Source organism: Cariama cristata, unplaced genomic scaffold, assembly GCF_000690535.1.
Source record: "Cariama cristata isolate BGI_N322 unplaced genomic scaffold, ASM69053v1 scaffold5512, whole genome shotgun sequence".
NCBI lineage: Eukaryota > Metazoa > Chordata > Aves > Cariamiformes > Cariamidae > Cariama > Cariama cristata.
Genome location: NW_009604300.1, coordinates 5,984 through 17,120, shown reverse-complemented (window position 1 = coordinate 17,120; position 11,137 = coordinate 5,984). Strand labels below are relative to the sequence as shown.

At 37.4% G+C, this 11,137-nt stretch overlaps 1 protein-coding gene across 1 annotated transcript; it reads right to left on the bottom strand.

The window, feature by feature from the left end:
• Nucleotides 1-6,710: 6,710 nt before the first annotated feature.
• Nucleotides 6,711-10,009, bottom strand: LYRM1 (LYR motif containing 1). Its single transcript, XM_009695520.1, has 3 exons — nucleotides 9,851-10,009; nucleotides 8,693-8,785; nucleotides 6,711-7,050 (listed from the first exon to the last, which is right to left on the bottom strand). The coding sequence occupies exons 1-3, from the start codon at nucleotides 10,007-10,009 to the stop codon at nucleotides 6,934-6,936; spliced, it is 369 nt and encodes a 122-aa protein (XP_009693822.1). The 3' UTR covers nucleotides 6,711-6,933.
• Between the last annotated feature and the right edge of the window lie 1,128 nt (nucleotides 10,010-11,137).

Here is an 11,137-nt window from a genome sequence, read left to right as displayed (position 1 = left end):
TCTGACTTCAAAGCAGCTCCCAAATTCCTTTGGTTTTTAGCCATTATCAGTCACTGAGGAAGAGTGAGTGAAAATAGAACACTACAGCAGAAACTTATTTCAAAGGCCTGGGCTTGATCTTGCAGTAGATCAGAATGAACAGAACTTCCATCAAACTGTGTGCCATCCACATCATTACGAATCTTGTGAAACCCTAATATTATGCCTAGCAGGTAGGGTGCTTTGCTTTGTTTTAATGAAATTGGGCCCAAAGAGTTTTGCTGCTGATTTTAATGGGAAGGTAATCTACAACTCTTGCAAATAAGACTCTGTGGATTTGCCTATCACTTCTGTGTCCCAGGAGTATGTAGGGCAAGGAGGGAGGAGATAAGAATAGTCTGTTGTCAACATGTAAAACCAATCCTCAGCTAGAGTGAACTGCCAGAGCTGTATTATAAAAACTATAGTAACTGACACTCTTTGAAGATGTGCCTCAGAATTTCCAGACTTCTAGACAGCACATGCATTGGGAGCCTGCCATTTCTCAGAGCAGTATGCTTGTCTCATAATTTTTAAACTTTTTTTAATTTCAGTATTATTTACTTACATGTCCCAGGTACCCGATAAAGGGAGCTGTTTCCTTTCTCCCATAGTCTCATTTTACTTCCTTGTCTTGCCCTCTTGCATGTTGGACTAATGACCACCCGAAATCTTGTACTTATTTAAGCCCTTTCATCAGAGGAGCTCAAAGTAGCTTCCAAACATTAATTAAAAATAAAATAGCCTGAACTTCTTCAAAGAGCTGTAGAGTCATTAACTAATTCCCACAGCATGCCAAGAAGGTACTAAAGATGCATCATTAGACTTGTGTACACAGTACAAGAGAAGCACAAAGATCAAGGCAAACATTTAAAAAAACCCCATTGCATAAACATCCACTAATTTGGGGTCTTGTATTTTTTTTCATTGCCCAAATTGCAACATTTTAATGACTTGCTTGAGGCCTCACAAAGTCAGAGATGCAGCTATAATCCAGCAATTCCCAGGATCCTGCTACAATCATTAAGTGATGCTGGTACAACTCATTAAAACATATGGTTTTTGTCATAAGAATTTATCTGTTGTGTTGTGCTTTGCTGTTATAGGTGAAAACAGTGTTCATTGTTGTTTTATTCTGCACAAAGATATACATAGGTAATTAGTACAGTAGCTTAATGTACCATAATGTACCATATTCGATGCCTCATTAACAGTACAGTATGCAGGCATTTGGTGTATCATTATTGTTACATGGTGACTAGGGCAAAGATGTCAGGCCAGGACACTTAATGGATAGTTGTTTTAATAAAGGGGACAGAGATGTGCAGGTGTTTCAACTTACTGATAGGAAGAAACTACTCTTAACAACTTAGACTAAATTATATTTGGCACCTATAGCAAAAATAAAACTTTTTTATGAATGTTACAGCACAGTCATCCAAATGGACAACAATTTTTGAGAACAGAATCATGTTTCAGAAGATCTATAAATAAATTAAGATTCATTAGAATTGGTCCTTTAAAAAGATTGTCTTTTCTTAAGCTTCATGAGAGTAACACAGATACTTTGTACTTTTCATATAATTAAAATTAACTGAAACTTACTGCATATTTTAAAAAATTATGGTAGTTACCATATTTTTGAATGGCTGCATCTAATTGTTGTTGTTATCACATCCACAATTCAGATCACTAATTAGGTCACTGTGGCATCAGAGATAACCAGTCATGAGCCTCCTCTTATAGGTGCTTTGCATGCTGGCCAAAGAGGCTGGATGTGGCTGTTAGATCCTTCCCTATGTACTGATCTGTTCAGTCACTGCTCTCAAAAGGATCTTTCTATTTAGATTTGAGCTTACACATGCAAGTGACTGGTGACAGCTTACCTGTTGCTGCTGAGGCACTGCTGAAAGGGAGGCTGGGGCAACAATAAAGTAATCATTCTTGAAACACTAAAATGAAGAGAAGTTGAAATTTGAGGATCAAGTTTCTCCATCCTTCTTCAGATAATGCTAGTCTTGCAAATGCAGTCCTCTAAATTAAGGCATTTTAAATTAAAAGCCAGATTCATTAGTATATGCTAGCTACATTACATTTTATGGAGATAAATTACTTTTAAACTCAAGTTTCTCCATCCTTCTTCAGATAATGCTAGTCTTGCAAATGCAGTCCTCTAAATTAAGGCATTTTAAATTAAAAGCCAGATTCGTTAGTATATGCTGGCTACATTTTAAACTGTTGGAAAATACTGTGGGATAGCTTGCCGTGTGGGTTTCTCATTAACGCCTTTTTGTGAACAAATACTAATGGATAGTTTATTAAATGACAGTTGTGGTTCTTGTGAATATATAGTGGCTTTGCTACTACATTGTGTGCAATGTCCTTGTTACTGTGTTCATTTTCTAAATGCTGCTTCTGTGTTAATGTTTAGATTTGAGATGAAAGCATCTCTTAGAATGTAATTAAAGATCTATTTCAAGCTTTTGTAGATGTGACCAAAATATATTGATAAGAGAGAAGTCCGTGAAAGAGGCTTCATGCATCTGTTGCTTGCCCCTTCACTAGGGATCAGGCATGGCTGAGTTGCTTTAGCTGATGATTACTGAAGTACATGATTTCCTGGGCTGCCCTTACTATTAGAGAAAAAGTAATGGAATTTACTGTTGAGGGATATCTGTCTTAAAGATATTTTTCTGTGGTTCTTTGAAATGAGCTTCCCAACCTTATTTCCTGAGCATTGTCTAGACCTTCCTGAAGAATGATAAGCTGGCTAAACATTAGAATTCACAGCCTTTCTTGGCTGAGATGCAGGGGGGGGGGCAACTCAGCTATTAGTTGGACATGATAAAAATGTGAAAAAAATTTGGACAAATGAACTACCTTGTAATAGTAGTATTAGAATTCTTGGCTTTACAGGTTTAGTATTTCCATTTCTTAATTAGAAGCTCTTATTAAACAGACCACAAAAAACACCTGTAGTTACTGCAAATCATAGATTCACAGCTTTGCTAATGAATCAGAGAAGATGGAAAAAAAATGAAGTATACAGACGTTACAGAGCAAGAGATATTTTTTCCTTAGAAATAGCAGAGACAGATTTTTCAGCTAGGTATGCTGTAAGACAGATAAGGTTAGTACATTTTCTTAGAAGATGGAAACCTTTCTATTGTGTCATCTGTACAAAAATCCATTTCAGAAACAGAAAGTACTATCTCTGTGGATTCTAACACTGTTGGACTGTTAAAGGGAAAATTATACAATGAAAAAGCAAAAGACAATACAAAGGCCCTGAATTCTTGTACTTAAGAATTCCTATAAGCCAGAATGTTTTACCCAATAGGTTTAGAAAAATTAGTGAAAGGTCTGGGTCTCTCCTGTAATTAGCATTCTTGAAAATGAATTTATAGGTATGCTCAAATCAGTGATGTTTCTGTCTGTGGATAAAAGATACATCTTACTGATATAAATTCTGATGGATACATAGTAGGGTCCCAAGAAAGTGAGGTCCAGGTTGCCTTATTTTTTCCAGATCTAAAAAGTATTACAAGAACAAACTTGTATTGGTGGGATGATAGATCAGATGATAACCTAATGTGTCTTAACCTCTTTCACTTCTGTGATACTTCCCTTGGAATACTTGGGTCACTGCTGCAACTTAATGAGCGTTTCCTCACCCCTAGACAACATTAAGGGGGTACATTCAGTAAGCAGGTGCCGAGTCAATCTCCTTAAATGATTGTGTGCTTGCTAATGTTAGTGTTAAATTTGGTTTCATAAGCACATGACTTCATAAATGACAACCCTACTAATGATGGAGTTAGGGACAGAATTTCCAGAGAGGAGATGTTATTTAGATATTCAAGGCCAGATATAGTGTCAACAAATTGCCTACTGGTTAGCTTGCAGTAGAGTTCATGCAACTGACTTAAGATTTTTATTTCTAAAGAATATAAAGTTAATGACATCTTTTTATTCTAAATTATTCTAAAGCATTTCCTGACTACTGTGATAAATTGGAAAAAGACAGTATTTACTGGAAGGGGAATAAGAGAAAGTTAAAGTACAGGACAGAGTGTACACTGACTGGCTGAATCTAGTGCATTACAAACTCTTGAGAACTCAGAGGCATTTTAGGACATCTTTTTGCAAGTAAAATTAATGTGTAGGAATGACATATTGCACCATCATTGGAATACTTCTTGACAGAAGTTATACGGTCCTTGCAATTTAATACAATGAGTACCAGTTCAGATGTCTGCCTACCTGTCAGACTGAGTTGCAGATGAAAATTTTTTTATGAAACTCCCTCAAAATGGTAATTTGCCAGTTTGCCCTCCAAAACCAAAGGAGACTATTTAAGGTAGATTCTCTTTTCCATGCAGAGTTTAACTTAAGCTGTGAAAGAAGAGTTTTGCTCTCCAGACTTGACAAAAGAGCTGATCTAATCCTTCCTTTAGCTGAACAGCCTGAGGTTTTAACAAATTTCAGTCTTTGCCTTATGGTGCTGGAAAGTAATGAGGATCAGGGACTAGTTGTTAATTTCTCAAATGCTTATTTTCAAAAATTAATGAGCTATCTAGCATTTTAAAGTATCTCAAATAATGTGATGCTGTTACTGCAGTTCAGCTTAGTGGCTTTTCAGTTAAGCAAGTGGATAGTCATTTGAGTTAAGGTTACTTGAGCCTTTTAAAAATTGCTTATTTATACCTTCCTTCAGAAATAAACTCAAACTCATATTGTTATTTCAATTTGGTGTAAATCTGCCTTAATTTTAGGGATGTTCTTTTGAAGTAATTACATTTTACAGTATGTGCTCAGGAAAGAGTTGTGACTATAATACAGACAGTAAATGTAGATTGCTCATTTACATAGCTTTTTATTCACCTGATGAGTCACATCATCAGTACTTTCAGTAGCCACATGAATTTTAACAATTCAAAAGATTCAAATGATAGTTTAATGACAAAGAATGAGCCTAAGCTTCCGTTCAAAACCCTTGTCTCTGCACATTTTGGTTTGGCTCAGTTGACGCATCTCTACACTGGTGTATCAGAATGAGGATAGGAAAAAGACTGTATTTGGACTTCTTTCAATGAAGGATTAAGCAGTGTGTATAATCATGTTATTTTTTACTGTCTTTATTCCATCCCCCTTTTCCTAGGCTAAAGGAGTTTTGTTTTGTGTCTTCTTGGCAGCAGTAAATTTGCAAAGCTCCCACTGACAGGCAGAACAATGGCATTTTACATGTTACTTCCCACATGAGGCATTCCCAGGAAATAATTATATGGGAATAGGTACCTTTGTGGACTGGAGCCATAAAAGGTAGTGAAAAATTGGGCTAGCCAGTACCTGTCATGCTGACTCGCTCTTCTCATTGTTTCCTTGTACTTTCTCATCTGCTTGTATTTTTTTCACTCTTGCAAGTACATTCTTGGGGGAGGGACTGTCATTCTGTTCTGCACATGACCAGTTTTAACTTATTTTTAAGGCAGACAGGATTTCTTTGCCATTGTCTATTAGGGCTTGGAGAGTTTAGGATGAGCTGGAGAGCTCAGAAAATGAGATTTCATTGGTTTTGCCCACTTTAATATAGGAAATAACATACAATGCATTTTTCAAATTTGCTTTTTTGCCACCATTAACTTCTGGCTGGCATAGGTTGCTGCTTATACTCTCTGTCCTTAAAGCAGCTGTGGGCTGTGCTTATGTAGTCTCCCAGTACAGCGTGGCTCTTGTCCACAGCTTGGTCTCATTGGTACTTCTAGCCTGACGGACAGTAGGCTCCCCTAACTTTCCTGAAGAGAATTTGTAAACAGCCTGGTAAAGCCAGAGGACTGAAAAGGAGCCAAAACAATTGGTGGCCAGTGAGGGGGGAATTAATTTCATTTCACTTCCATTCATGAGGCACCTGCGAAACAGAAATACCCCTCGAACTTAAGAGACTGAAAAGATAAGTTGTAGATGATTTCTTTTAATAAAATTGGATTTCTGTCCATAATGTAAGAGTTGAAACCTCACACTAAAATAATTGTTGAGAAAGCCAGTGTGCTGATTATGTTGAAAAGCTAACCATGTAAAAATGCATAGTGAAGACACCCAAAGTATCTTAAGCTTGCTCCCATAGTGATACCCTAAAGGGAGAGTTTTCAGTCAGCCTATACATGGGAACCTGAGGAACCCAACACTGGAATGTTTTACTCTGAGTTGTGTAACGGCATGCCAAACTTTGCATTTCACATCCACACCCTCTCCAAAGGAAGGGGAAGAAAAAGCTGACATAGAGGCTCTAGGCCACTCCTCTGCAGTTTGCAAAAAGGAAAAAGGAGTGGTGGCATTTCTGCTGTCTCTTTGCTACTGTCTGTTTAGAAACAATACTTCACCATAAGGATACTATGAAACTGGAATGTTTCTCCAGGGACAACAGACAGACAAGGGACAAGAGAAAGGAGTGCAGCTGCATGATGCAGTCACTGTATTCCCACTTGCATTTGGAAGCTCTGCAGGCACCGTCTCTGCTTGATTTTCCTGAACTTACTTGATTTTTGCCGACCCTTACACAAGGCACTGCCTTGAATCACAATTGAGCATATATAATCATCAAACCACCAGAGAACCCTGCTATAAATTAAGAGAATTTGAAAACCTGCTGTAATTTGTGCTGATGTCAAAGTAATCTTCGTATCACACCTCACTCCTTAAAAAGTGTTACTTTTATTGATGTGTCAGTGGTTGACATGTAATAAATACTAGACTGACCTTATCCATCATATGCAATGTATCAATTAGCTTTTTGGCCTCAGGAAATGTGTGAGCAAGTGACCAAAACAGCTTCATTCACAGTTGTGCACACAAATCACCTGGATTGCAGTCCACAGCTTAAATGATGTGACTATGCATCACAGCTTAAATGATGGGTTATGAAAGTTCATCATGGGACTTCAGGTATATTGGCTTAGAAATCTTCCTTAACTTTTCCTGATGTCGCAATGTACGGCCTTGCTTATGGGCAAGACCCATAGGAGGCAGATGGATCTGGAAAAGAAAATCCCACCAGTTAGGTGCAACTTGAGAAGCTACAAGAAAAAGAAGACATACATATAGACTAGGTTTCACTGAGTTTTGAATAATGTCTTCACACTTTGGAGAGGGCAACTGTACCATCTCAAACCAGGTTATTAAGTTTCTAGGAGGAGCACTCGCCTGAGGAGTGATTAGTGGTGTAACTTTCAGGCCCTAAATGTTGTTTATTAAAATCCTATATATTTTAGGCTTTAGTAACCTTGTTTTGTAGCTTGATACCAGACTGTAATGATAAAATACTTGTTGAAATAGGACAGCTGACAATGTTCCAGAACAGTAGGACCTAGAAAACCTGAAAAATTCCTGAGTAGATGTCTTAAAGCACTGTGTGCTTTGTTCATACCTACCTAACAAGTCACAAAATAACCCCAAACTCTATGTATTGAAAGACTGCCTTCTTATTGTCATGATTATATGTACCATATTAAAATGCGCAATTGATGTCATTGACTCCACAAGCAGAAGGAGCCATAGGTGACAGGCTCTTCCTTTGATTGACAAAGTCTTTATATTTCATAAGACTGTTAGTGGGAGTTGTGCAGCTATAGCCCCCCTAAGTGATTGAAAAATGTAGGTGTTAGCAGTCAGATGTTACTGTTGCTGAGGCTGTCATCCTGTAAGATAGCTGTTTAGGTGCAAATAGTAGTAAAAGCACTGACTAAAGCAGTAATAGAGATTTCCAGAATCTGAAAAATAATGATCATCCGGTTTGTTTGAGAGAGCTGATCTAGGACTGATCTTTGGGATTTTGAAGCCACTGCAGAGCATACATTTTAAGCCCATTTCTAGGAGCACTGTTTGCCAGATGTGCATTGTTATTCTGTATACTGAAGAAAAATCTGTATGTAAAACAGATGCTAACAGTGACCATATTCTAGGCAAGCATCTGATAAAGATACAACTTAATTTTGACCATGACTGCCTTGATAAGGAAACTATAGATGTGAAAATATAAACTAATCAACAGGAGTAGAGAGGAAGTCTCTATGGGAGGCTACAGACAGTAGTGACTAGGCAGTGAGGAAACTATATTGAATAATGCAATAGAAGACATTGCTGCAACTTCCAGCATTTTGGTAATCTTGAACATGTTTTTCTCTAGGAACAGGGGAAAAGAGGCAGCAACATAGGCAGGTGTTTTATAAGACCTGATTTATGACCAGGAGAAGTTACCAGTAATACAGGCTATGAAAATTATTGTATCTATGGCAGATGTAATTAAGTATTTTTATTCTTTCATTCTCTTTTATTACGTGCAAAGATCAACAAATTTGATTCCATTATCATCTTTTTCTGTATTCTTTGGTCAGACAATACTGCCTAAATTCACAGGCCTTGGGATTTTAGTCATGCAACTCTATTTAGGCTTTGACTCCTTATTTTGAGAACAAATTAACCGATTTACAGTGAAATGAGATAGATGGAGAACATTTCAATATACATTTGGCTTATTTGGCTCAGATTTAGCATAGCATTTAAATACCAGCTCATCTAAAAATGCAGTGTGGTGACAGTGACATGAACTTATGGTTTTATTGTCCAGTGAGAGCCAAGTGGGTATAGCTGAAGACTTTGTGATTAGATTTATACTCACAGGTCTCGGGTAGGGGATGTTATAGTGAAGTCCAATTTCTATTCTTGCCTCACATTCTTCTATACACTGCTTAATCAACTTTGGATCTGTTAACTAAGATCATACAAACAAATGTTTTGTACAAGTACAGCAATTAGCAATTGGAAGCTCAAGCATAAATGATGCACAGCCACATGACTTTCTTTAGCTTTTTTTGGCAATCCCAAAGATATAATGGTTGTATTTTTCACATCCATAAAAGGTAACATTAGTATATGCCTTGACTCAACAGTTCTGGGCTTGGTGGCACTGGATATTAAGGCCCAGAGGCTGTAATGACTGAGGCTATAGAAGGAGGTTTTTATCCAAACATGGTATTTTCTCCGTAAAAAGACAACACACATGTAAACTACTAATACATCCATGAAAAAAACACACTCACCCATACATCACTCTGCAAGGTAGCTAGAGGAGAAAGGGAAGAGGCTCCTTGGTCAACATTCTGTTACCATCCTAAGCAGAAACACCCTTTGAAGTCAGAAATGCGGTGTAAATTGTGACTTAAATTATTTTTTTGGTTTTGCATGACTTCAATTTAGTCCCTCACCAAAATGGGATATAAGTAAGTATTGTGATCTTGAATTACAAGAAGGACCTTTGATTACCATGGAGTCTGTATTGCCCCTTTCAAAAGGGGTTTGGAATTTCTTCCATAAGAAAAAAAATAAAGTGCTGCTTTTAAAAGAAAGCAGTGCCAATAATTGCTGCTTTGAAAAGAAAAAAAGAAGTATAAGAAGCTACTGAGCTTTGTTTGCCATTGCATGGGTAATGATACACTTAGCTAACTTTCTAAAAGATCAAAAGCTGCTTCAATTATATAGGCAGTATCTTTGGAATTTAATTTTTTCTTGGCATTTAAAAAAATGCTTTCACTACAAAGTGAAAGCTCTAGACCTTTTAGACTTCTGCAGGAGTTAATGAAGAGCTGAAATGGTTTGAGTTTTCTTACTACTATTTCAGGGGTGCAATTTAAACTATAACCTGGATACACCAGCATTTAAGGTGAATGAAATTTTGGGAAATCAACTTTTATATCCATATCTTAGCATCCAATCACTGAGACAGTGCAAAGAGCAAGAGGAGAATCATTCAGAAATTCAAAACTGTAAGGACACTCACGTTTTTGTTTTTTCTGAATAATGTTTTGGCTTCATTTTTAATATACTCTTTCTCTTTAATAGTTTCTTCTATCTGTCCTGATGCTGATTGCCATTTTTTGGCTATTTGGAATATCTTGCGGTAAAGGCCAAGAACTTCTTGTCGAGTGACTTGTGTCATCTAAAAAAGCAACACAAAACCCCAAACATATGCATGAACATTTAAGTTGCTAAAAGGCCAGCAAGCAGTACACTTTTTCACACAATTGAATTAATTTTAAAATATTTCCACCATCTAAAGATATGCTGAGCTATATGAAAAGAACTGAAATAGCTGTAAACAATAATTAGCTGTTGAAAGCTGAAGACCCAGTCCAGCAAAGTATTTAGACTGATACTTAAATCTGTCTCCATTCAAACAGCTTGAGCTCTTGCTTGAAGTTAAGCACTTGCTTTAATGCTTTGCTGAATCACAAGCCTGGTACAAGAATGCCTGGGTTGTGTTTCACTGCTATTTTGCAACAGACGTTGGGCAAGTCACTGAAACTCTGAAACTGTAGTACCCTCTTCCTGTGAAATTGTCGTACCAATGCTGACCCTATCTTTGCAAAGCATCTTGAAATCTGTGAATAAAACACATGATAAAACCACCATGATATTGCTGAAAACCAGTATAGGTTTCAGAGGCTAAGAAGCTTATTTGTGGTACCACTACAGTACATAGTAATGATTCAGCTGGAGTTTGATGTGATGAAAAGGTGATGAAAGCTATTTTATCGAAGCACTACAGGAGAGGCAGACTAACTGTGGATTTAGGCAAGTCCTGAATGTCTTGATTTTCAGAGAGCTGTGTACCTGCTGAGCCCACTGAATCAGCCTCCAGGTGTGATAAGAATCTTTGTCAGAGATCAAGAATGAAATCCTATTCTTATTCTATGTGAATGAGTATTTTATCACGTAAGTGCTGACAGTATTTCATGCCAGATCACAAATATGCCTGAGACAAATCCAGTGCTGGAATAACAACACTTCTGACATGGATTAGATTCATAGAAACAATGACTTCTGCTTTAGGGACACCACAACTGTTGAAGGTACCTTACTGTCCAAAAGGAAGATGCAGCAGCACTGCAAAGTAAGCAGATGGATACAATGAGGAACAAGTGTCAGGGATAGGACACTATCTGACTGTCTCGGGATCCATTTGCCAACCTGGAGCTCTAGTTACTGTGGCTGAATCTACCCTGAAATCAGACCTGTCCGCTGGGAATAGTTCCTCCAGAGGACAATCTGGAGCAGGGGATTCAGG